The sequence below is a fragment of the Myxine glutinosa genome, chromosome 1 (genome assembly GCF_964187855.1).
Source record: "Myxine glutinosa chromosome 1, kmMyxGlut1.1, whole genome shotgun sequence".
NCBI classification, from domain to species: Eukaryota; Metazoa; Chordata; class Myxini; order Myxiniformes; family Myxinidae; genus Myxine; species Myxine glutinosa.
The window spans coordinates 76,210,661-76,238,101 of NC_136261.1; the positions used below are offsets into that span (position 1 = coordinate 76,210,661).

General features: G+C 49.2%; 2 protein-coding genes across 2 annotated transcripts in view; both read left to right on the plus strand.

The window, feature by feature from the left end:
• Positions 1 to 2,544: 2,544 nt before the first annotated feature.
• Positions 2,545 to 3,456, plus strand: TMEM125 (transmembrane protein 125). Its single transcript, XM_078773460.1, has one exon. The coding sequence runs from the start codon at positions 2,689 to 2,691 to the stop codon at positions 3,301 to 3,303; it is 615 nt and encodes a 204-aa protein (XP_078629586.1). The 5' UTR covers positions 2,545 to 2,688; the 3' UTR covers positions 3,304 to 3,456.
• A 9,870-nt stretch (positions 3,457 to 13,326) lies between these two features.
• The window catches only part of IFT74 (intraflagellar transport 74), a 108,631-nt gene continuing 94,516 nt past the window's right edge, over positions 13,327 to 27,441 (plus strand). Inside the window, exons 1-2 of the mRNA XM_078773461.1 lie at positions 13,327 to 13,456; positions 25,968 to 26,109. Of these exons, the coding sequence (XP_078629587.1) occupies positions 13,455 to 13,456; positions 25,968 to 26,109 (144 nt within the window). The 5' untranslated portion in view covers positions 13,327 to 13,454. The remainder of the gene's footprint in view (positions 13,457 to 25,967; positions 26,110 to 27,441) is intronic.

A 27,441-nucleotide genomic window follows, 5' to 3' on the forward strand; every position in this document is an offset into this window, starting at 1 on the left:
CGATTTTCAGCAAACAAACAAACATAAGGTATTGTGTGATACTTCCTTGTGCGCTCCTATGTTGCTCACTTGGCTGCGGCTGACACGGCTCGAGAGGGCCTCCTCTTGTGGCACCATTCCTCTTAGAATCTGAATGTGTATTTCTGCTTCTTTGCCCCAGGTTGGGTTTGCCCATCGTGTAACTAACTCGAACAGTATGATGATGTTGAAGAGCGTTCTCAAGTTGGCAATCCTTGCTACATTGTCTCCGGATGTTAGGGCCGGAATTTTGAGTTTGTTCTGGGTGTCGGCCATAATTTGCCTACATTTTGTTGTAAAACACCGTGGGAACCACCACAGAATGCTAGTAGACGGGACAGCCAGCTTAATGTCCATCCGAGGGATGATGCACTTTTGTGATGCAACGCACAGCCTGCGGAGCACGAATCCAACAGTTTGTAGTTGAGCCGATGATTATACCCAAATATGACCACTCAACGGTAAGTGTTCTACCTAGGTACAATCTTGCCAGGACTTTCAGAGAAAGTAATTAGACTGAAATAAGATGTGAAAAAACTCAGGTGATGGTGGTTGGAGTTAAAGGTCCTCTATGTTCTCCTCCTTTCTTAGTCTCCGTCGCTCTCCTGATCATCCCCATGCTTTAAAAAGGGGGGGTATTGTAATCATCCCCGTCTGTCTGCGTGTCTGCCCATCATGGTATCTCCTCCTAAACGGTTGTGGAGAAATTTGCCAAACTTGGCATTTACGACAAACACATATGGCAAGAAGGTGGTGCAAGAGCAGTATCGTTTTTGGCTCTGTGCCCTGGGTTTCTGGGGTGTGATCAAAAAGGCCAAATACCAAAAAATGCAATTACGGGCACATTTGAAAACATTTTTAATGAGACTGTATATGCAGTAAACATTGAGCGACAAATGAAATATGTAAAGATTTTCTGGATTTGACCTCCGGTTCATGCCCTTGGCCTAGGGATTGGAGACATAGGGTCACAGGGGTCAAAACAGAAGTTTTTTTTTTAACTCAAAATTTGATATTGGTTCATTCCTGGTGGAACTTTTTGCTATCTTTTAACTTTGCTCTCGGTAGGAAGAGTGGGGATTTGCGATGGCGCGGCATCGACATTGTTCTAGTTTCCTTTGCTTTCCTCCTTTGGTCCTCTTTGCTTCCCTCCTTCCTTGGTCCTCTTTGCTTCCCTCCTTCCTTGGTCCTCTTTGCTGCCCTCCTTCCTTGGTCCTCTTTGCTTCCCTCCTTCCTTGGTCCTCTTTGCTTCCCTCCTTCCTTGGTCCTCTTTGCTTCCCTCCTTCCTTGGTCCTCTTTGCTTCCCTCCTTCCTTGGTCCTCTTTGCTTCCCTCCTTCCTTGGTCCTCTTTGCTTCCCTCCTTCCTTGGTCCTCTTCGTTTGCCTCCTTCCTTGGTCCTCTTTGCTTCCCTCCTTCCTTGGTCCTCTTTGCTTCCCTCCTTCCTTGGTCCTCTTTGCTTCCCTCCTTCCTTGGTCCTCTTTGCTTCCCTCTTTCCTTGGTCCTCTTTGCTTCCCTCCTTCCTTGGTCCTCTTTGCTTCCCTCCTTCCTTGGTCCTCTTTGCTTCCCTCCTTCCTTGGTCCTCTTTGCTTCCCTCCTTCCTTGGTCCTCTTTGCTTCCCTCCTTCCTTGGTCCTCTTTGCTTCCCTCTTTCCTTGGTCCTCTTTGCTTCCCTCCTTCCTTGGTCCTCTTTGCTTCCCTCCTTCCTTGGTCTTCTTTGCTTCCCTCTTTCCTTGGTCCTCTTTGCTTCCCTCTTTCCTTGGTCCTCTTTGCTTCCCTCCTTCCTTGGTCCTCTTTGCTTCCCTCCTTCCTTGGTCCTCTTTGCTTCCCTCCTTCCTTGGTCCTCTTTGCTTCCCTCCTTCCTTGGTCCTCTTTGCTTCCCTCCTTCCTTGGTCCTCTTTGCTTCCCTCTTTCCTTGGTCCTCTTTGCTTCCCTCCTTCCTTGGTCCTCTTTGCTTCCCTCCTTCCTTGGTCTTCTTTGCTTCCCTTCTTTGGTCCTCTTTGCTTTTACAAAAATACAGTATTGTATTTTGGGGATTTGTTGGACTTTGCTTTTACATGAATTATCTTGAGTTAACAAGGGATTTTTGTGATTAAGTTTTGGAGTCATTCTTACATTGGACTCGAGCAAGTCATGTTTTTAGTCAATAATTAATCGTTTTAGTCCTCAGGATGAAAGGCAAGACCTGTTCTTGAAAAGTGAACGGTTTTCTAAGGAAGTACAACGTATTTGAGAAACAAGAAGGTGAACAGATAGGCAATTTAATGACGTGAGAGAGACAGTGTGGGACTTCTGTGGACTCCATCCCTTTCTCCTACACAACAACGGACTCGTGAGCCAGCATTGACCAAGTCAATTTAATGAACATCTGGGATGACTTTATACACCAGGAAATAAACACTCGCAGGAAAAGTTTTCTACGAAGTCTTTCAACATCTAATTACTTCCTGAAGAGGAAGAAAATTTCAATGTCACACTGGTAGCAAACAAAGTCGATTCCTGGCTGTGAATAATCACGTGAGGAGTTAATCGTTAGCCAAAAGGTGTACGTAGCCTTAACAACTCCACCAAGCAAACTTCAACCTTTAACCAGCCACTTTAACGGGGTTATCTTTGGGCATAACATCGATGCTTGGCTGAGCTGCACCTGCTCCACGAGAAATTATCATTAAAAATGCCGGCACTCCATGGTCGGAACTTGTCGAGGATGAGAAATTTGGTGGAGGAGGATGTTGAGCTTCGGTGGTTTCGCAAACCCCACATTTCCATCCTCTGCTTCTCCTCCTTGATTGGGCTTGGAGTTTTGTGTCTCCTCGGAGCAAATTTTGTGATCATCAATGACGGGAGAGGCTCCTCGTCCTGGCAAATGGGCACGAGCATCACGCTGTGGTTGGTCGGCCTCTTCATTGCGATGAAGCTGCTCCTGACATCCACCTTGCAGGACGTGAATCCTTTCCAGAGCCAGCGGATTGTGGACTTGATGAAGAGTGGCGGAACGCTGGATCTGATTCTTGTCGGAGGCAGCGGGACTTCTTTTCTATTGATCGGAGTCTTTCTCCTCGGATTTGCCTTCTCGTCGTCGGACTGGTCCCATATGCTGATCGTGGCAGTATCGTTCATCACTTGCGGAGTCCTCGTCCTGCTTGCAGTCACAGGATACCTGATCTACACACAGACTATATGTGCCTCATTCTGGAACGGTGGTGACCTCAGCCAACTGACCGTCCTTGTCGCAACCCCAGCAGAACTTCCCTCCACGACTCCAGCCTCGAGCAACCTTATTGTGTGAAATAAAGGACTGATTTGAATCGGTGGGCTGGAAGGATGGCCTAGCGGTATGTGCACCCACCTCTGAGCTCTCCAGGATTGAAATCCCGACCCAGCTATAAACTGTCACTGCGGTGTTTTGCAGGCAGGGTGTGTGTCGCCCTTCCTTCCAGTTTTTTTTACATCCACCAGGGAGTACAAGCAGGATAAATCATTTGAATGTCCAGAAATTTTAGAGACTTGATAATGCACTCAGAGATGAAGTTCGCCGGAGACCCCTTTCGTTAGAAGATGATGCGGAACTTTTAGTCTTATTGACTGCTGTAAGTTTTGTTTCAAAAACTCGATTTCATCAAAATGTGTTTTATTTACAGAAATACCATGCAGTCGTCTCACATGCGCTTTCATAATTTCCTTTTCATCACGAAGGGGCAGCAGAGAAGCTCAGTTGGGAGCACGCTTGTCTCTTCTAGCCTGGGTTCATTCCCCGGGGCTACCCTCCTCATACCCCCATGCTCTTCCTCCTGGACCCATCTCTTTCGTTCATTCAGCTCCCCAATTCCATCTTCCCTTGTTAGACGTCCGGCCTACTCACAGTGAGTCTCATAACTTATAAATCATCCTCATCATGCTTGGTTTGGAGTTTATTGTTTTGTCATTTTATAATTAAACCTTTCTTTTCACACAACACCTGTCTTGTTCCGGGCTCCATGGAGTGATGACTAACAATTGGAGAAAAGCTATGGGGCTGGCAGATGGCCTCGGGTCTAAGCTGTCTAGCCTGGGTTCGAATCCCCACCCAGCTATAAACTGTCATCCAGGTGTTTCACAGGAAGGGTGGTTCATCAATGTGTGAGCCGTCCCTCCAATGGACGTTAAACTGGGTGTTCCATCTCCGCCGTTACTTGGTGGACGTTAAAGATCCCACAGTGTCCTTCGAGAAGAGGAGGCGAGCTATCGCCGTCACTCTGAACAAGTTACAAATCCCTGCTCTAACCTTTGTCGGACGTCTGGCTCAGCCAACCAGTTTCTGAAAGACCTGGGCCAAGTTTCCTCCGACCAACCCCACAAGGACGTGGGAATAATTGTCGCCATTAAAGAAGAAGAAGATCCTGTCCTATTGTTCTACCACCCATGAAATGAAGTAGATAAACTGAAAAATACAATTTGGAATTGAGAACTAATCTTGTTCGTGTAGTTTTTGGACAATATTGTACAACGGATGGAATCAAGGTGTGTGTATACGACCATCATGGGCAACGAGGAGAAGCTGACGTTTCGGCCGCTTACCCTTCATCAGAGCAAAAACTGTCCTTAATATACTGTACGTTAGCCAATGTGTCTGTTGATTCTGTCCCACATTATTTAAATCTACCCATTGATAGATTATCCATTGCGGTGATAAAGTATAGACATGGTGGCCAAGCTTCCAGGTACCGGTACCACCATATATAAATATTTTATTTACATCCACCAGGGAGTACAAGCAGGATAGCCGGCTTAACGTTACTTCTGAAGGATGAGTGCTGTTGGCATGCACCGTGACGAATTGCAGTTTCTGGACGTCGTGACGTCATGGTGCAGATGGACCTTTAAACCCCATAACCACTGAAGCCAAATACACAGGTGAATGGGTGGAATAAACCGCGATTCGATAAGTTTCAATTACATATAAAGTTTTGTAAGTTTGTAAGATAAACACAACTGTTTTTGGGGGAAGGTTGTAGTTATTTTTTTTATTTCAGTGGGGCATACTTGCACACTGCAAGCAACTATTGGTGCAGATCCCTGTCTCTCTGTGAGACGATCTTCCATCCCACAAGAGGAGGTGCCATCTTTATTCTCCTCAGCGCACATTCTGCCTGTTGGGCGTGGCTGCACAGGTACAGGGAGGGCTTCACCTGTTCGACTGCCCGACCACGGCGAAAGCAGCATCATATCACTCAGGTCTTGCCTCCATGTCCCACAAAACCAGCAGCCTCCATGGCCGCATGAAATCCATGTCTGCCTCCCAGCAAACCTCTCTGCCTCGTTCACATTTTCAGTCTCGCTTCCAAAGCACTCCTCTTCGCTTCTCCCTCCTTTCGCTGACAGGTATAAGGTCCGATAATCTCTACCAACGGAATTGGGCAGAGAAACCAGTGAGAGAGAGAGATAGGGTGAGACAAGGTGCTTACATATTGACGCCATTATGCTTGTCAGAATAGATACGCATGATGCCAACTTCATATATATTATTGTGATGTTTGGGACGTCACCTCTGGATAACTCCAACAGGACGGTGTGTCTGTAAGAGACCGTGGTCGTCAGTCTCCCCAGAACTTCCGGCAGGATCCCACGCCCAGAGTCGTATTGCTATACGCAATAGCCTGAGTGCAAGCGGGTACCGTGCTAGTGGTTATGCGACAGACCTCAGTCAGTCGGCCGAGCAGAACCAACATCATGTAACTGCATCTGAGATTGAACTTGGATAACGTAACCAAGCTGGCCAAATGCTTGCAGTCTTATGCCGCCATCAGGACACGGTTTTTATTTATTTAAAGAAATGGCCTTTAGTAGCAGTAGCAAAAATGCAAGTATTTACAATGGCAGGTCAAACAGGTATTCACAAGGAGCGAAAACAAGGGAATGACATATACAGTATGTATAACAATTACACCCTATGTGACAGACCCGCTCTCAGAAATTTATGACTTAAAACTCTACAGTACAATATGCCGGCATCATGCATCCGATGTGGAAGGGAAAGATGGGTGATTGGCAAATAATGATAGGATGAAAAAAAATAACAGATGGAATTTCTAATTATACAATCGCAACACAGATCTATCAACATGGACTTTAGACCGTTAAACTAAACTATATAACTATGAAATAACTGCTGTAACTATGGAGGATCTGTATGAGACACCTCAAAACCACAACAATATAATATATTGAATGAAATGAATGAATGATCGTTTTAAGGCCATTTTCCCCGTTAGAGCGGGGGTTAGCCTTGCGGGCCCCATGACAGTCATGGTTCCCTGTTTGAGGCAATGTTTTTATGGCCGGATGCCCTTCCTGACGCCAACCCTTGGTCGCCTCTTATGATGCGCAGGGATACGGTGTACCTATTCTAAGCCGGGGTACACACCAGGATCATTCATCCCAGCAAGCTGGTGCTCAATTTGCTGACCTCAGAAGGATGACAGGCTGAGTCAACCCCCCTGGCGTTAATTCAGCGATCGACCGAGATTGGAACCCAGGATCCTAGGATCCCAAGCCGGCACCCTAACCGCTAAGCCAACACCAGGCTATACAATATAATATATTGTAATATAATATTATTATATTCTTCGGATGTGTCTTCACAGACCTCTGGTGTACATTTGAAGACAGAACAGCATGTCTTCTAGCGTGAAAAAAGGAACCTTTTGAGGAAATAAAGATACGTTTTGATTATCACCAAGGAAACTAGGTCATGCATGTTTTGTTATGGAACGATTCGAGGAGGAAGCGGTCTACTATACACTACCCCCAAAAACATGTTTGTACACTCAAGAGGACTGATGAGTGTATGTACATTTAAAAAACTGAACAACGCATCATCTATCATGAAAGAAAGGTATGCAGAGGAAAGAAAATAGCCATGATTAATATTTGTAGTATTCAATCAATAAAAAAAACTGCAATCTGTCCTTTTGGTTTTCGGCCGAATTTTCAAGGCTGTATAGTGTGCAAATACAGGATTTATAAACAAACTTTTTTCACATGTGCACAGCATGTAATTCACATGATATGTGAAGTAAATAAACATAAGTGGCAAGTTGGAAGCGACGAACAGCGGGTTGGCAGGAATTGAAAGCTGGTTTTATTTTATTTATTTACCTTTACCAAAAGTGGTAAAGATGCTTTTCAAGACAAATACAGCAGAATACTGAGATAGCCGTTCTATTGACGAGTAATGATAACGAGGTTCCATGTAAAATAACATAAAACCCGCGTGGTGATTGTGGTGACACAATGTTAAATATGTAATAATCAATGTACAAATGTCTCGTTTTTATGAACGGGTGAAGGGAGGACAAAGAGTTGGGGTTTGGCGGGGGGGGGGGGGGGGGGGATTAAGCCGAGTTAAAATTGGACAGAGTTGGGAGGGGGAGGTTGAGAGTTTGGGGGTGGGAGGAAGGTGTTGAGGAATTTCGGTGGAGGTGGTTTAGGAGATGTTTGTGATGGGGGGGGGGGGGGGGTCAGATAGAATTCCATGTCTTCACGACAAGCTCTACAAACGTTCAGTAAACATCAGATAATTCACTATAAATGGATATAAAATGGTTGGAAAGTTTCTGCTCGCTTCAGTGCACACGCTTGTAGTACTGCAATATAGCCACGTGGTCGTGTTTGCGCACAAATGCTGACGTTGAAGCGCGGTGCTGCGCGCGCTAAGGTTTACGAAAGGAGCAAGCGGACAACGCGGTTCATACAAAAGAGTCTTTATTCAAAGCACTCAAACTGCAGCACTGAGCTGCTCGGGGCTGCGCGCCCCGTGTATATCCTGAGGCCACGCCTCTCTCCCCGGCGTGGCCCACCCCCACTTGGTGTGCGGGGTGATGTCACCACGTCAGTGCTTTCGTGTCCGCCACACGCGCCCCCCCAGAATCCCCGCGCACCTGAAGGGTCAGTTTGCGGGGCAAACGGATGACCCGGCCGAAGCGCCCCCTGGCGACTGGCGGCGTCCGGGATGCAGGGATACCATCTGGGATGCCTCCGGCTGCCCCTGGGATGGGTGCAGGACCGGGGGGCGGCGTGGCTGGGCGGTGCCGGAGGTCTGCCCGCAGGGGGGCGGCCCCGCCGCGGGGGTCGGGCCACTGGCGGTGGATGGTCCACGTCGAGGTGGGCCGGCTTGAGGCGGTCCACAGAAACACGGTCAGGAGTACCGCCGATGTCCAGGGTGAAGTGCTTCACCCCGGTCTCCAGCACGCGGATAGGCCCGTCGCACGGGGGCCGCAGTGGTGTCCGGTGGGCATCGTGGCGGACGAAGACGTACTCCGCCGTGCGAAGCTCCGGGGCGACGTGCGTCGGTGGGTGCCCGTGGCGTGCCGTTGGCACCGGGGCGAACCACTGGTTGGGCTCCTGCAGAGCGGAGCGCTGCTGTGCCGCGGACCATGGTGCCGTGGAGTCGGGGAGGAACTCGCCCGGCACCCGCAGCGGTTGCCCGAAGACCAACTCCGCCGCGGATGCGTGCAGGTCATCCTTGGGCGCCGTCCGGAGGCCCAGCAGGACCCAGGGGAGCCTGTCGACCCAGCCGCCGTGGCGGAGGGTGGCCCGGAGCGTGGCCTTCAATGAGCGGTGGAATCGCTCGCACAGGCCGTTAGCCTGGGGGTGGTAGGCCGTGGTTCGGTGCAGCCGGACCCCGAGCCCCCGCGCGACCGCCCCCCAGAGCTCCGAGGTGAACTGGGGGCCGCGGTCGGACGAGATGTCTGAGGGGGCACCGAACCGGGCGACCCAGGTGGCGATGAATGCCTGCGCGACGTCCGCCGCCGTCGTCGACGCCAAGGGCACGGCCTCCGGCCACCGGGTGGTGCGGTCCACCATGGTGAGGACGTGGGTGAAACCCCGCAAGGGGGGCAGAGGTCCCACCAGGTCCACGTGGACGTGGTCAAACCGGCGTTCCGGCACCGTAAACGGGGCCAATGGGGCCTGGGTGTGCCGGTGCACCTTGGCGCGCTGGCACGCGAGGCACGTCCTGGCCCAGCCGCGGACGGCCTTCCGGAGGCCATGCCAGACGAATTTGTCGGCGATCAACCTCTGGGAGGCCCTTGTGCCCGGGTGGGACAGGCCGTGGATGGCGTCAAACACCTGGCGCTGCCAGCCTGCGGGCACGATGGGGCGAGGCCGCCCGAGGGAGACGTCGCACAAGAGGGCCGCGCCCGTGCCGTCGAACGGCACCTCGGTGACACGGAGGCCCGTGACGGCGGTCCGCAAGGCCTGGACGTCGGGGTCAGCGGCCTGGTCCACTGCCATCCGGGCATAGTCAATGCCGAGGTGGACTGCGTGGGCGACGGCCCGGGAAAGGCAATCCGCCACCGGGTTGTCCTTCCCCGCGACGTGCCGGATGTCCGTCGTGTACTCGGACACGGCCGAGAGGTGACGCTGCTGCCGGGCCGACCACGGCTCGGTGACCTTGCCCATCGCGAAGACCAGCGGCTTGAGGTCGACGAAGGCCGTGAACGCACGGCCCTCGAGCAGATGGCGGAAGTGCCTGACCGCCAAGTGAAGCCCGAGCAACTCGCGGTCGAAGGTACTGTAACGGCGTTCGGGCGGGAGAAGCTGCCGGCTAAAGAACGCCAGCGGTTGCCAAGCTCCACGCACCCATTGCTCGTGCACCGCGCCCACCGCGTAGTCCGAGGCGTCGGTGGTGAGGGCGATCGGTGCATCGGGGGCCGGGTGCGTGAGCATGGTGGCGTTAGCCAAGGCGAGCTTCGCGCCCGTGAACGCCGCGTCCATCTGCTCGGTCCAGGTAACGTCACCTTTGCCCGGCTTACCTCGGAGAGCTTCGTGCAGGGGGCGCAGGAGCTGGGCGATACGGGGCAGGAACCGATGGTAAAAGTTCACCATGCCCAGGAACTCCTGCAGCCCCCTGATCGTGCGGGGGCGCGGAAACCCCTTCACCGCCTCCACCTTGGCCGGCAGGGGGACGGCTCCGTGCCTGGTGACGCGGTGCCCCAAAAAATCGATTTCGGTGACGCCGAACCGGCACTTTGCGGGGTTCACCATCAGGCCATGCTGGCCCAGGCGTTCAAAGAGCGTGCGGAGGTGGTGTAGGTGCTCTTCGCGGGACGCGCTGGCGACGAGGATCTCGTCCAGGTAGACGTATACAATATCCAAGTCGCGCAGGACGCTGTCCATCAGCCGCTGGAACGCCTGAGCCGCATTCTTCAAACAGAAGGGCATCCGCAGGAATTCGAAGAGTCCGAATGGCGTGATGACCGCCGTCTTCGGGATGTCCTCCGGCCTGACGGGGACCTGATGGTAGCCGCGTATGAGGTCCACCTTCGAGAAGAAGGACATGCCCGCCAAACGGGCGGAAAAGTCCTGAATGTGGGGGACGGGGTAGCGGTCGGGGGTGGTGGCGTCATTGAGACGGCGATAGTCCCCGCACGGTCGCCATCCCCCGCCGGGCTTCGGCACGTTATGCAGCGGCGATGCCCAAGCACTCTCCGAGCGCCGAACGATGCCGAGTCACTCCAGGGTAGCAAACTCTGCTTTTGCTACCGCTAGCTTCGTCGGCTCGAGGCGGTGTGCCCGGGCGTAGACCGGTGGCCCGATGGTGGGGATGTGATGGGCCACCCCGTGCTTGACGGCCCCCGCCGAGAAGGTGGGCCGCGTGAGGGCCGGGAAGCTGGCAAGGAGGCGGGTGAATTCATCCGCTGCCGGAAGCGTACAGATCAACGTGGCCGGAACCGAACTGTTCGGCAAGCCGCTTGGCAAGCCGCTCGGTGAGCCGCTCAGTGAGCTGCTCGACGAGCTGGGCAGCGCACAAGCGAGCGAGCTGAACGTCTCGGCCTGGACAAGACGTCTGTGCGTTACGTCGACCAGGAGCCCATTTGCGCACAGGAAGTCCGTGCCAAGCAATGCCATGGGCACGTCGGCGGTGACGAACGACCATCGGAAAACCTGCCCTCCGAACCGCAGACAGAGGCAGCATTTTCCGTACGTACGGATGGGCGTCCCGTTCGCGGCAAGCAGCGCGGGGCCCCCGCCCGCGGTGTGTTTGTCCGACGTATCGGCAGGAACGACACTCCCCTGTGCTCCCGTGTCGCACAGGTAACGGCGCCCGGATAAGGTGTCCGTTATGAACAGTAGGCTGTTTGAACGGCCGGTGCTCATTGCCACTATCGAGCGCCGGCCCGGGCGTTTCCCGACCTGTCGAAGGAGCACGGCGGATGACACTGTTGAGCCTCGTGGCCGAACCTGGCGTGGAACCGGCACCAGGTGGTGGAGCTGGAGGAGCGCGGCTGGCTCCGCCAGGCTGGTGGAGCCGGCGGTTTTCCCCACGGTGGCGGTTTTCTCCGCGGTGATGGGCGGGGCGTGGCGGCGGCCACGAGGTGTGCATCGGCATCAGCCTCGGGATCCACGAGGTGTGCAGCAGCATCAGCCTCAAGATCCGCGACGGCCGCACCGACTCTCGCCCGCGTGTCAGAAGCCGCGAAGTACCTGTCTGCCTCGGCCAGTGCTCGGGGTTCCGTGATCACGGTCCCGGCCAATGCGAGGCGTACCTGTGCTGGTAGTTGGCGACGGAAAAGTGCCCGGAATTGAGAACCAGGGGCTTCGTCGCCCAACAGCGACAGCATATGGTCCATTCGGACCGACGGGCGCGTGTCGCCGAGCTCGGGGAGATCGAGGAGGTGGTCGGCCCGTACGTCCTCCGTGAGACCGAACCTGGCTAGGAGTAGCCGCTTGAGCGCCTCGTACTTGTGGCCGTCCGGTGGGTGGCGAAGGACGGACACAACTCGAGCGGCCGTGCCGGGCCCGAGGGAGGCGACGACGTGGCAGTAGCGCGTGTCGTCGCTGGTGATGCGCCGAAGCTGAAACTGGGCTTCAGCTTGGACGAACCAAACTTCGGCCTGGGCCTCCCAAAATTCAGGAAGTTTGACCGACATCGCGTTGTTTGCCATTGCAATGGCGTCGTGTTCGGAAGGATCGCTACGGCAGATCCAACGTCGAGGTCACCAAATGAAGCGCGGTGCTGCGCATGCTAAGGCTTACGAAAGGAGCAAGCGGACAACGCGGTTCATACAAAAGAGTCTTTATTCAAAGCACTCAAACTGCAGCACTGAGCTGCTCGGGAGTCGGGGCTGCGCGCCCCGTGTATATCCTGAGGCCACGCCTCTCTCCCCGGCGTGGCCCACCTCCACTTGGTGTGCGGGGTGATGTCACCACGTCAGTGCTTTCGTGTCCGCCACAACGTCACGAATATACGCAGAAAGGGAAGAGAAAATCGCCATTCACACAAAAGTTAATTTTCTGCTTTCTTTGACCATCATTGATAGCTATTTATTTTTACTTCAGATATCTATCTATAATTCCAGTAATCTCTGTACGTTTGTACGTCTGTACGTTTGTACGTCTGTTTGTCTGTGACCGCTGTTTCTCGACAACCACGGGTCCGATATACTTTTAACTTGCCAGGTATATTGCTGGGGACCCGAGGATGTGCCTTTTCAAGGTTTCATATTAATCGGACAATTACTTACCGAGCTATGTCCAAAAAACGATTCAACCAATCAGAGAGCAGCGAACGATCGCGTGTGCCGAACGTGGAGGACACACTCTGCCTCGGATGGCACATTTGAGAGCGTATTCATTTATTTCACGTTTGCAAACTATGTTGGCGTTAAACTATGTTTTAAAACTAATAAAACCGAATTTGCGATTCATTCGCTTTCCTGCGCGTTTGTGCACGCGATGGCGATTTCTTTACCAAACTCCGGAAGCCGTTCGCTTTGGACCAAACCATTGCATGTAAATAGAGGGGGGGGGATTGTCACCGTACTCGCAAGCCGTTCGCTTTGGACCAAACCATTTCATGTAAATAGAGGGGGGGATATAATTTTAGATATAGATATAGTACGGGCAATGCCCTAGTATATATAAAATGGAAAATGGTGTAGTGCACAAAATTATCTTTTGGTGCGGTGTATAAGTAAGGATGTTCTGTTTAGATAACATTTTTAATGAATCAGTAAATGAGAATTTACGAAGTCCATGTAGCACTTGCAAAGTAAATGTTCAACTAAATAAAATCTTGACGTAATGGACATTAAAACAATGAGCAAAAGTTCGGAGATGTTATTCTCGAGGAAGGATGTATATTTGACCTGGTTCTCGAGGTACAGGTACTGCACCTGATTAGCATTGCCAGTTGAGGGGACCCATATAGTTTTATAGACCTCCCAAAGAGGCTCCTTATTTCACCACAGTCACGTCCAGATAGGTGGCGTGTATAGAGCCTCGCGGCTCTGAAAACGGCATAAATTCCGTTAAAGAAGAAGAAGATGGGGACATATACCGGAAGTGATTTCTTGGTTGCTAGAGACGCCATAGCTCGTTATTTGGTTGGGTCGAAGCTATCAATCATTTCTCTGTGCGGTTGCTGTGCATCTCGCCCTCGGATTACCGACTTCCACAATGTAAGTCCGAATAAGGCAATCTTAAATCTGCCATGATCTTTCGATTTAGCCTCGACAGCTTTACGATTCCGTAGCAGCGGCCGGTGATTTATAGACACGGATTATACAATATACTTATAGACGCTTATAGAATCCATTTTCTTCTTCAAAAAGCTTCACTTAAGTTAAGAAGTTTACACCCCGAAGCATGTGGTGAATGTGTCATTTTAGATTTTGTTTCATCGTATACTGTAATTTGAAGGCTGGCAGGATGACTTCGTCTCGAGGTCGCCTCGAAGCTTTCTGGCTTGGGTTCGAATCCCGACCCAGCTACAACCTGTCATTGTGGTGTTTCACAGGCACGGTGATTCATCAATGTGTGTGTGACGTCCCTCGGATGGACGTTAAACAGGTGTCCCGCCTGCCGGCATTAGTTGGTGGCTGTCATAGATCCCACGGTGTCCTTCGGGAAGAGTAGGCGAGCTATCTCCGGCACCCTGAACAAATTACAAATTCCTACCGTCATCATCATCATATTGTGCACGGAAGTGAAGGTAGTCCTGTAGATCTTCCGGACTGCACAGGAAAATGACCCGAACTACATCATCATCATCATCGTCATCGTCATCATCATCATATTGTGCACGGAAGTGAAGGTAGTCCTGTAGATCTTCCGGACTGCACAGGAAAATGACCCTAACTACTGCTGGGAGGGGGATGGCAAACTACCCAGTACAACCCAACCTTTGCCCAACAACTGCTTCGGCAGCACGGACGCTCGATAACGAGTGTGGTACATTGATGATGGTGGTGTACTTGAGCGTCTTCGGGTGTACTTGATGATGGTGGTGTACTTGAGCGTGACCATTCATGTTCCCATGGCTCATGATGTGATTTGTGAGTATGGCAAAAGGCTGTATCAGGAAAATGATGCAATATCAAATTTTGAGTTAAATTATTTTCCTGGTTTGACCCCTGTGACCCTAAGTCTCTACCTCCTGGGGCATGAACCCAGAATCAAATCCAAAAAAACGATATTTAATGTGTCCCCCAATGTAGATTGCATCTACAAAGTTTCATATAAAAACGTTCATGTAATTGTATATTTTGGCATTTGACCTTTTGACCCCACCCCAGGGGGGACGGGAACAAAAAAAAAGATTATACTCTTGCACCTTTATGCTATGTGGTGATCGTAACTACCAAATTTGGTGAATTTCTGCACAACCATCTTTGAGGAGAGAGCTTGACGGACAGACAGACAGACAGACAGACGGAGCCGATTACAATAACGTTGAACATTACAGGTAAGTTGCGACATAGGTGCGAGGACATAGGTACTGACACATAAGGGTGAAAGGTGCGAGGAGAGCTCGGCGGGTGAAGTACCAACCGAGAATGAAGGTGTGGAGGTTCAAAGAGGTGACAGTGAGGGAGGCATTAAAAGAGAGGCTGAGTAGGGTCGAGGATGATGTGGTTGAGCTTGAAAGTGGTTGGATGTCAATGAAAGCTAGTCTGTTGGGAGCCGTTGGTGAGGTATGTGGATGGACAAAAGGACCACCGAGGCACTCGGAAACATGGTGGTGGGATGTTGAGGTTGGGAAGAGGATTGACGAGAAGAGGAAGAAGTTCAAAGAGTGGCAGAAGGCGAAGAGTACGGGAGCAGAAACAGCAGAGCATGAAAGTTATAAGGCAGCCAGGAAGGCTGCAAAGAAAGAGGTAGCAAAGGCGCAGGAGGCATGTAGGAAAATGTTCGGAGAACGCTTGATTCCAAATCACTCCATGCTCTAAATTCTCATTCATTCCACCCCTCCTCCATCGTTCTTAAACGGATCGCTGACTTGAAAATCACAACAAACCCAATTTGTTATAAATGTTCATCTTTCATTAATCATCCACTTTCTAAACTCCCCCCTTGCCCCTCCCCTCCAAATCTCCCCACTTGCCCCTCCCCTCCTAAACTCCCCCCTTGCCCCTCCCCTCCTAAACCCACCCTTGTCCCTCCCCTCCTAAACTCCCCCCTTGCCCCTCCCCTCCTAAACTCCCCCCTTGCCCATCCCCTCCAAATCTCCCCCCTTGCCCCTCCCCTCCTAAACTCCCCCCTTGCCCCTCTCCTCCTAAACTCCCCCCTTGCCCTTCCCCTCCTAAACTCCTCCCTTTCCCCTCCCATTCAACTCTCTCCCCCAACCCCTCCCCTTCAAATCTCCACCCCCAACCATCCCTCCCAAATTCTCCCTCCTCTCACGTCCTTCTCAAAGCTGCCTCCTCCCCACTTCGTCTCCCTTCTATCTCATACCTCCACCTCCCCCAACCTTCTACTTTCCTCTGCCCCCCCTCAAACAACCCCTCACTGTGCCTCATCCCATCACCATCAAACCTTTCGTCCTCTTCATCCTTCCCTTTCTTGTAACTCTTCTGTAATCTCTGACACACTATCAACTGCTCGTCCTACATCCCCCTCTCACCCTTCATCTGACCCTACCCCTTCCCTCCCCTGCCCTGCACCCGATGCCCCCCCCTCCTCTCTCCTCATTAACGGTATGGACCTCAAACATCCGGGGCCTTCGCTCAAACCTGATTGATCTCTCCATTCAGGTTGCTTCTGACAATCCAGACTTGATCTGCTTAACAGAAACTTTCCTCCTTCAAGATGTCTCTGATTCCTTAATATATCTTCCTGATTACTCCCTCCTCCGGTATGATAGACCTGAGCCTCGTCCTGGTGGTGGGGTGGCTATCTTTATCAAAAACTCTCTTCCTTGCTCTCCCTGCACTGCTCTCTCTCCACCCCACCCCCAGGAGTACCTCGGGCTACGGCTTCCTCTCCACTCCCACCTTTTGTTCATATGTGTTCTGTACCGTCCTCCAAACAGTGATGACTCCATTTACATTTCGCTGTCGGACAACATGAACCAACTTCTATCAACTCATCCAAACTCTCTTCCTCATATGTGGCGACTTCAACTGTCATCATGCCAGCTGGCTGGGTGTGGGTTCATCTCTCACCAGCCATGGCACCTCAGCAAAGGACTTCTGCGACTCATTGGGACTGACACAATCTGTCAATTTCCTGACCCGGATCTCATTCAATGGAGTATCTTCTCTTCTGGACTTGGTTATGACTAACTTCCCTGCAAATGTCTGCTGCTCTTCTGCTCCAATCGGTTCTTCTGATCATGTGCTTGTTAAAGTGGACATCTCTCTGGCCATTCTCAGAGAGCCTCCTCAGCGCCAATGAGTCTGGCATTTCACTCAGGCCGACTGGCACAGTCTGCAAGCAGCCATCAATCATCTGGACTGGTCTCCCATCTCTACTGCCTCTGACATCAATTCTTCCTGGGAATTCTTCCAAAGCAAACTGCTCTCTCTCTCTCATGCACAGATTTATCCCATCTCGTCTTCAGTTGTCTTACCCTTCCTCCCGTCCATGATACACTGAATCTTGTGGTGAGGCAGTTGCCCTGAAACAACTTGCCTTTGCCTCTTGGAAGGCTAATCCAACTGAAGGCAATCTCAGTTCCTTTCACCAAGCTCGAAACAAGTGTGTGTCTACTAGTCCGTGGGCTGAGTAGGGTTTACATGCACCCCCCCCCCCCCCCCACAACTTAACTTCCCGGGTATGTCCATGTACCCCCCACCCTAGCGGTTAGGAAAAACCATGTTAACAGAAAAAAAACTCATTCCCAAGGTACCTCCCACGCATATTTTGATGTTACCCCCCCCTGTGTCAGTGATTTCCGAAAATTAGGGGTAGGCGAAATTCAAATGGCCATAACTTTTTACCTCGTCATCCTATGGTTGCATATGACCCCTCAAAATGTTTGTCCTGGGACACTCTTTACAATGATATGTGTTATATGCAAATGAGGTCACCAGAGGTCAAACTATGAGGGAATGAGTTGTTTTTTCTGTTAACATGGTTTTTCCTAACCCCTAGGGTGGGGGGTACATGGACATACCCGGGAAGTTAAGTTGTGGGGGGGGGGGGGGGGGGTTGCATGTAAACCCTACTCAGCCCACGGACTATACCCTCAGGAGTGCCAGGAAGCACTATCTCTCCACACTCAAAATTTTGAACTCTCAAACCTGTCTCCTTCCTCCAAATCCTGGTGGCGTCTGGTCAAATCCGTTTCTGGTGTTTGTTCCCCCTCCATCCCCTCCCTTACCTGAAATGCTACACAGTTGACACCGCACGTGACAAAGCCGAATGCCTCAAGTCTGTGTTTGCCTCAAAATCTTGTGTCTCAAACCCATCTCTCTCTGTACCCACCTTACCCAGTCGAACCCAGCTGCTCCTGGACTCTGTGTCCTTCTCTCCTGACAAGGTGGAGAAGTTTTTATCAAACCTCGACTCTGATTCTGCAACTGGACCAGACGGCATCAGCCCACGGGTCCTAAAATCCTGCTCTGCCACTCTATCTCACCCTCTCTCTGTTCTTTTCACCCTCTCTTTTGCTCAAGGTCATCTGCCAGCATCTTGGAAATCAGCAAACATTACCGCTTTACACAAAAAAGGTGCAAAAACAGATCCTTGCAACTACAGACCAATCAGCCTGCTTCCAATCATCAGCAAAGTCATGGAATCCATCATTGAATTCCATCTTCGGATATCAAATCCTTCCTCTTCTCCAATGGCTTGATCTCTGATCATCAATTTGGATTTAGACCAGGTCATTCTACTCTGGACATGTTGCTTCTGCTGTCTCAACAATGGATGGAGGTCCTCAATGCCAAATAGGAAATCAGAGCTGTCTCACTTGACATATCACGTGCCTTCGATACGGTCTGGCACCCAGCTCTGCTCAGCAAACTCTCCTCCGATGGTATCCATGTAAATCTCCACTCATGGCTTGCGGACTTCCTCTCTGGTCGTAGGCAACGTGTGGCCCTGAATGGATTTCTCTCATCTCCCCTCCTGTTCTGGCTGGAGTTCCCCAAGGTAGTGTTCTGGGCCCTGTGCTATTTCTGGTCTTCATCAATGATCTCTCCGACTCTCTGGAAAATCATCTCTATCTCTTTGCTGATGACTCCACTATCTGCCGCTCCATTCCTCATCCCTCAGATCGGCAGTCTGCAGCCTCCTCACTCTCTGCAGACCTGGACAAAATCACAGACTGGTCAAACAAGTGGAACATGTCTTTCAATCCTGACAAAGCTCACACTCTTACAATGTCTCTCCGAAAGGACCGACTGGAAAACCCTCCCATATACTTTCTCAACAATCCTCTCGAAGAAGTTCTGTCGCTCAAGCTTTTGGGTCTCAATATCTGCCATGATCTTTCTTGGGAAAACCACATTTCCAAGCTGGCCTCCAAAGCCAGTCGCCGACTGGGCATCTTCCGTCGTGCGAAGTCCTTCCTTGGCACACCTGAGCTCCTCGCCACATACAAGGCTTTCATCCGCAGCTCAATGGAATACTGTTCCCCCCTCTGGGCTGGTGCTCCTGCCTCACACCTAGCTCGGCCTCACGCTGTTGAGGCCAAAGCTTTCAGAATCATTGGAATCTCCTGCGATGAAGTTACCTCTGAGGGCCTTTCACTCACTCACCGCAGGCAGGTTGGTGGTCTTTCTGTCTTCTACCGACTCCTCTCCGGCCTTGCTCCCCCAGCTCTCTCTGTGCTCTGTCCCCCCAATATTCCTTCAGGTCGCACAAGATCTGCCTGCAACCCTCTTATGGTTAAACTGCCAAAATCTAGGCTCTCTGCTCACCTTCACTCTTTCATTTCCCTTTTCTCCCACCTATGGAACAAACTCCCCCACTCCCTTCATTCCCAGTCCTCCCTTCATTTCTTTAAAACAGCTGTTCACCACCATCTCTTATCTTCCCCCATCCAAAACCTTGATCTTTTCTACCCCTGCTAATTCACCCCAGAGTCCTTGCAGTGTTCATATGTTTTCTACCTCTCCCACCTCCCCCCAAGTACTCACGATGTCCCTGCTCTCAAATGTTGTGTGTGTGTCCTTCCCCCTCTCTCCCCATCCTGTCTGCCGCTCCCCTTGTTTTTTGTGTTTTGTGTGTCGGTTTGACTTTTTGTGTGATTAATGTTAGCTCTTTCACGAGCCTCGATCTTGTACACAAAAAAAAAAAAAAAACGCTTGGATTCGGATCGGAAGAGGGTCAGAGAGCAGTATTCAGGATTGCAAAGCAGATAGCGAAAGAGAGGTGTGATGTGATGGGGGTGAGTTGCTTGAAGGATGAAGTGGGACAAATCGTTGTGGAACCAGATGGAATTAAAGGAAGATGGAAAAGATATATGGAAATGCTGTTGAATACAGAGAATGAATGGGATGGCAACATAGAGAGTAACCCAGTTTTAGGACCGGCAGAGAAGATAACTGAGAGGGAAGTTGAGGAAGCGATAAAAGCAATGAAGAGTAGAAAAGCGGGAGGGCCAACGGGAGTTGTGGGAGATATGTTGAAGGCAGCAGAAAGTTGGGGTGTGAAGAGAATGACAGAGATCTGTAATCTGGCGGTGAAAGAAGGCCGCATTCCAGTGGATTGGGAACTGAGTACCCTCGTCGCTCTATACAAGGGGAAAGGTGACCCTCTCGAGTGTGGCTCGTACCGAGCGATAAAGTTATTGGAGCATGGAATGAAGGTATTGGAAAGGGTGTTGGAGAGGAGGATAAGGAAGAAGGTGAAGATCGACGAAATGCAGTTTGGATTTATGCCAGGAAGAGGAACGACAGACACGCTCTTTATTGTGAGGCAGTTGCAGGAGAGGTACATGGAGAAGAGGAAGAAGTTGTTTCTTGGGTTTCTTGATCTGGAGAAAGCATTCGATAGGGTTCCACACGAAGTATTGACATGGGCAATGAGGAAGTTAGGAGTGGAGGAATGGTTGATCAGAGGAGTGATGGCAATGTACAAAAGAGCGCGCACAGCTGTGAGGACGAAGGACGGGAACAGTGGTGAGTTTGATGTGAAGGTGGGAGTGCATCAGGGGTCGGTACTAAGTCCACTACTATTTGTAGCTGTGATGGAGGTGCTGGCTCAGAACGTAAAGGAGGGTTTACTGTGGGAGTTGTTGTATGCAGATGATCTGGTGTTGATTGCGGAAAGTATGGATGGACTGAAGGAAAAGATGAACAAGTGGAATTAATGTATGGAAACAAAAGGTCTGAAGGTGAATATCGGAAAGACGACGGTGATGGCAAATGGTAAAGCATGTGGTGAGGTGGAAAGAACTGGGAAGTGGCCCTGTGCTGTGTGCAGGAAGGGTGTCGGAGTGAACTCCATTCAATGTACAATGTGCGCTGAGTGGGTTCATCAAAAATGTAGTGGTCTGAGACGGTCATTAACCAGTGTGGCAGCTACATTCAAATGTAAGGTGTGCACAGAGGGAGCTGCAGATGGAGGAAATGTTGAGTTGGATCTTGGAGACGGCGTGAAGCTGGAAGGTGTGAAAACATTTTGCTACCTCGGAAACATGCTGAATGGAGAAGGTGGATCAGACTCGGCAACGGTTGCTCGAGTGAGATGTGCATGGAAGAAGTTTCGGGAATTGAGTGGCGTGCTGATGAGGAGGGGAGTGTCGTTGAAGCTGAAGGGAAAGGTGTATGCTACATGTGTGAGAAGTGTTATGATTTATGGGAGCGAGACATGGGTGGAAATGCAAATGGTTCGATGGATGTGCGGAGTATCGTTGAGAGAGAGGAAGACAAATGATGAATTGCGAAAAATGATGGGAATAGAGAGTGTGATTGATGCTGTGAAGAGGAACAGGTTGAGATGGTTTGGTCATGTGTTGAGGAAGGATGAAAGTGACTGGTTGAGAAGAGTGATGGAAATGAATGTAGAAGGAAGTAGAGGACGGGGAAGACCGAGAATGACTTTGGCTGAAGATGGTGGAAGAAGAAATGCGGGCAAGGGGGTTAACAAGGAGAGATGCAGAAAATAGGGCAAGATGGAGAAGATTGTCATGGGGACCGCATGGCTAACCCCCACTCTAGCAGGGAAAATGGCCTAAAATGCATATTGTTTGTTGTTGTATTCCAGGTCAGTAACATCAGTAACATGTTTTACCGAAGGTGTAGGGATAATACAACAAATACAAGTCTGGAAGCACAGAATCCACGACTAAAATTATTTCTTTCCTGCTTGAAGATCATCGCCCTGACTACCAACGACGACTTGCCGGCGGTGTAGATGAATGTAAAAAAAGTGTTTCACTTTCCCTCACTTTTGCTAATTATTGTACTCCGCCCCTCACTATTCCATCCAAATAAATGGTCGCCAATTTGATTCATACAGCCACATGAAGAAGTAAATGTATTTTATTTGCCAGAGTTAGGGCGCCCCTTTATATGAACTTTTCTCGAGCATTACTTGGTTCCTCCTCAGAACACAAGGGTAGTCCAGCATGCACACAATATTTTTTGAATGCCCCTTATTTTGTACTAGCAGAAGTACCCGGCATTGCCGGGCGGGGGAGGGGAGGGGCGGGGAACAGGGGGGAGGGGAGAAGAGTGGGAGTGGGAGGGGGAGAGGGGAGAAGAGGGGGGGGATGGGGAGGGTGAGGGATGGGAGGGGGGAGGGGAGGGGGGAAGAGGGGAGGGGGGGAAGGGGAGGGGGGAAGGGGAAGGGAGGGGGAAGGGGGAGGGGGAAAAGGGAGGGGGAGGGGGAGGGGGAAAAGGGAGGGGGAGGGGGAGGGGGAAAATGGAGGGGAGAAGGGGAGGGGTAGGGTGGAGGGGGAAGGGAAGGGGGGAGGGGGAAGGGGGAGGGAAGGGGATGGCCAGTCAACAATGACGTTGCAGTTCTCATGGTCGGAGAGCAGCACAACAATCGGACATCGTCCTGCATATTCGCAACAGCACGAAGCGGATTTGGAGGCTCACCGATCCTGTGATGTCCTCCAGTACCGGCGTTGACGGGCGGGGGAAGGGAGACCCGTACATTCCCAACCCGTACATTCGCCCTCTCGACTCAAGCTCACTCGGACAAAAGCCTCGCACAAATTACACCGTGAAGGCCCAATGGTCATGTCTATGCCACAAATCACGGGCGCACTGAATTGAAAATATATAGAATGCTCATACTCCGTGAAAAGTGAAGCCGCCGTGTTGCCATCTTGGTCAGCACGACTCGACCAACTCGCTTCGCGGATCTCGTTTTGTGCGGCAAGAAACTGCTCCAATCGGTTACGGAAGGGTTGTGGAAAGACGTTTCACAGCTGTTTCAAAGACATTTAATTAATATCGCACAAAATCGATACAAAACACGATCGCATAAAAGGTGAAGTGACGTGTGACGGGATGGAACATCACGTGATCGCTCTGAGCGAATCAGTCTGGCGGCGGGAATGGAACATCACGTGATCGCTCTGAGCGAATCAGCGAGCTGCTCTGGAACCGGCTGAGATTAGCGGGTACTTCGCTGAAATGCGCTGAGGTAAATATGAATAAAAAATATGGATCGTCAAATATTTTGAGTTCGGCCATGTTCATCCCACGCTCAATGGCCATGTCTATGTCAAATATCAAGCACGTACGCCTCTCCGTTTAGGAGTCTATCGGTAACATTACACACACACACACAAACTGTGTTTTATATATATAGATTGTTTGGATTTTCTACAAGTTATGGAATGTCCCTTCTTTACTATACTTTGCCAGATGGCACATACCCTTATATAAAGGGGCCTTTTATATTCCCCTGGCATTTTACTCAAGATACATTTTAATTATGAACAAAATGCATTTGTTCATCGTACAAGACTCTATTCAAGACAACATAAAAGACTTGAAAAAGTATGGGGAAAAATATTCAACCCAGACAGGATTCAAACCCACAATCCCCAGCTTGGGAGACTGATGCTTTACCCATTAGGCCATTGAGCCAGCATGTTAGAAAAAAAAAAAAAAAAAAAACTTTTTAAAAGGGGTATAAAGTGTGTTTGTGTATATGTATATTTACATATATATACAATATACCAGTAGAAGCTGAGAAACGAATTTTCAGTCCTCATGTTAAAGTTGCATACAGAGAAACCGTTGCAAAAAAGGAAGGGGGAGCTTTGCGCCTCCTCCTTGATTTCCATACAATAAGCAATTTGATGAGATGCGATACTCATAATGACGCTGAAATTAAGGTTTAAGAATAATTACGTTTTAAATACGAACAAAATGCATATGCTCATTGTACAAGATGTTTATTTGCTCATTATTCAAGACGATATAAAAGACTTGAAAAAGTAACGGGAAAAAATATTCAACCCAGACACGATTTGAACCCACAATCCTCAGCTTGGAAATCTGATGCTTTATCCATTTGGCCATTGGGCCAGCACGTTCAATTTGTGAAATAATATTTGTAAAGAGTTATAAAGTGTATATATATATATTATATATTTATTTATGTATATATATAATTATATATATTTAATTTTAAAGCAACAACTATAGCACTTAGGTGGAATATGTTTTGAAAGCCATTAACTAGACCTATTGGCCGATGTGTCTTTCAAGTTTCAGCTAGTTTCAATGTATAGTCCTTGAGATATGAGCGCCAACACATTTTGGATAGACGGACGGACAGACAGACACCAACGTGATTTGGGGGGTTTTCTAAATATAACTCAAGAATGCATAAATGGACGTTGCTGAAATTTGGAACATATTACCTCAACGTACAAAGCATTTACTTCTGAAATTTGCAGCCAATTTCGTCCAGCAGAAGCCAAGAAACGCATTTTCAGTCCCCATGTAAAAGCTGCATTCAGAGAAACGATCCCTTATATAAAGGGAGGGGTGCTTTGCGCCTCCCTTTGATTTTTTTCATTGAGCAGTTTTGGAGATATGGAGGTGTAACGTTTTTCCAAGATGGTGTCCATACCAAGTTTTTTTTTTCAAGATGACCTATGACGTCATAATTATGAATAAAACAAGACCCAAAGTCTAACAGCGGCGTAGCCGGGCTTGTAAAATATTATAAGCCACAAACACATTAAACAGTCGCTAATGCCGTTTATAACATTAAACAAAGAAATTTGGAGGAATCCCGACATCCGTGAGGTAAGTTTTACTTCAAGAACTGAGGGAAGATTTACGGTAATCTATATACCCCACAATGGTTGGCTTAATAACATGCTATCAAAAAACCGAGGTGAATTCCATACATCCACGGTTGTTAGTACCGTACACCGCTTATCATTGATTCATGAACCATAATCCACTTCAATCCATTAACTTTGTATTCATAACATTGGGATTAAAGTGTTATGGTCATATTTACTATATTATTATTATTATTACGATTACGAAAACGATACTACTGAAACGATACACCACTGCATTAATAAACATGGGCTTAATTTGTCCGAGACAGCCCGAAGGTGAGGCATGAAGCCTAAGGTCTATACGTACCGTTTTGTTGGAAGAGACGTAACGCAGATGCTTTCAATATTTGATGGTTCATTTTAACAATCTGTTTGTTTCTGTTTCACACTGAATGAAAAATGTAAAGGTAGAGCATGGCGAATGTGATATATGACGGGTTCGACGATATGTTCGGCCTGAACAAAATTGGATTTCAAAATGGCGGAGTGTGGAGAGTCAGCCGCCGTACCGCCGTAATGACATCAGACGTAATCACCCTATCATATGACCAGATCCTCAGCTCTGATTGTTATACGTTTGAGGGGACATACATAGTTACATCCATACATACATACATACGGACGGACGGATAAACTGTTCTAGACGGCTTTGCTCTATATGCTACGCTGTAAGAATCACATTGTTGTAAAAGTAGAACATTTTTGAGGTGATCTGCAAACGCGCTATCAATGGGCGTCATGTATTTATTACGTTCGCAAAATGGCTGAAGCTGATATACAAGAGCTTCACGTTGCTGTTGTTGCTGTTGTTGTTGTTGTTGTTGTGGTTCTTGTTGGGGGGTCGATTTTTGAATAAATACATACATACAGACATACATACATACAGACATACATACATACATACATACAGACTGACAAACACTGTTCTAGACGGCTTTGTCCTATGGGCTACGCTGTAAAAAACCCCAAAAAACTCATTAGTTCCTCTTTTTTTCCTGTCTGTGGAACCAACTTCCACATCCTCTTCTTTCCATGTCTTCAAGACAGCTGTTCACCACCATTTCAGTTTTCTCCAGTCGAAAAGCATGATCTTTTATACCCTCAATACTCCCCCCCCCTCCCACACCCCACTTCAAGCCCTCCTTCCAAATTCCAGTGTTTCCATCCTGAGACTCTTCCCTCTGTATCCATACTGTCCACCCCATGTGTCTTTTCCTGACCCCAGTTTCCTCCCTACACCCATTGTTTGTCCAAGTCTCCCTCTATCTTATCCTTCAACTCCACTGTCGGTCCACCCCCTTTCTCTACTGTTTATTTTGTCCTGATCTGTTCAGTGTATTAGCTCTTCCACGAGCTTCAACCCTGTCTACAAAAAAATGACATGTAATATGTGCAATTTGGAAGTACAATACAAGTGACTCGACTAGTTTCAGCCACGAGCCTTACTCCCTTTGCTTTTGATGCTTATTTTTCAGGAGTGACCTTCGACCAGATACCAGTGGTGGCCGCAGGTCTGGTTCCAGTCTGGGACGGCCCATTACTCGCTCAAGCGTCGGTGGACTTGGCAGACCTCCACAAACACCGTTGTGGTCATCCATGAGTCGTATGAGCACTCCGGTACATTATCTCGGTTGAACTCACCCAACATGGTTGTGTGTGTGTGTGTGTGTGTGTGTGTGTGTGTGTGTGTGTGTGTGTGTGTGTGTGTGTGTGTGTGTGTGTGTGTGTGTGTGTGTGTGTGTGTGTGTGTGTGTGTGTGTGTGTGTGTTTGTGTGTGTGTGTGTGCGTCTCTCTACATATATATATATATATATATATATATATATATATATATATATATATATATATATATATCGCTGTACATATGGACATGGTAATAAATTAATGTATACTGTGCTGTCCTCCCTAAGCGTAACTGTATGTAATTCGAGACCCAGCCAACCTCCATTCATGACCGACATGGGAGTCAGGGAATAGCCTCGAAGCTCCAAGTGTTTTTAATGATTCAACACAAGCATGAAGTCAATGAACAAGGAGTAAAACTGAAAAGGATATGAAATACAGGACAATTAATAAGAAGGCTCCAAACAGTGCAAATTACAACAATTAATTACGGCAATCACACCAAAATGCTAATTCAGCACTCTGTGATGTGAAAAAAGCCACACAACCAAATAATCGTGTCAACTCATGCTTGATGAATGATGACATTGGGTACCAGGCCAGGCCAACCGAGCCATCAAGTGCAAAATCAGCACACAATAACATGTTTCAATCACTATATATGCAAAATTCTTACTGACATAACAAGATGAACTGCCAAATGACCCCCTTGTACTTGCAGGCAATTATTTTGTAGGCGTAACAACGAGTTTGTGAGAGATTGACTCAGATACAAGTTATGGAAGGCTCAGAGACGTCGCCTCCTCTTAGGTCACACCCTGTTACATCACTTCCTGCTACATTAACACAAATGGCCAGATGGGGGCGCCAACACACAAAGGTGCACAACATATGTGCACAAGGGGCAGAATATGCCAGCAGAGGGCTCCACTCAAAAATGTACAAAACACATGCATAAAGGGCGGAACATATAAGATTATAATATAATACATTTATCTATCTATAATTCCAGTAATCTCTGTCTGTACGTTTGTACGTTTGTACGTTTGTCTGTCTGTGACCGCTGTTTCTCGACAACCACGGGTCCGATATACTTTTAACTTGCCAGGTATATTGCTGGGGACCCGAGGATGTGCCTTTTCAAGGTTTCATATTAATCGGACAATTACTTACCGAGCTATGTCCAAAAAACGATTCAACCAATCAGAGAGCAGCGAACGATCGCGTGTGCCGGCGTTGCGAATGGACCAAACCATTCCATGTAAATAGAGGGGGGGGGTTCTGTGGTCGTTGCGAATGGACGAAACCATTTCATGTAAATAGAGG

Excerpts from the sequence above, each read along its gene's own strand:
- TMEM125 (XM_078773460.1), top strand. The coding sequence starts at position 2,689 with ATGCCGGCACTCCATGGTCGGAACTTGTCGAGGATGAGAAATTTGGTG.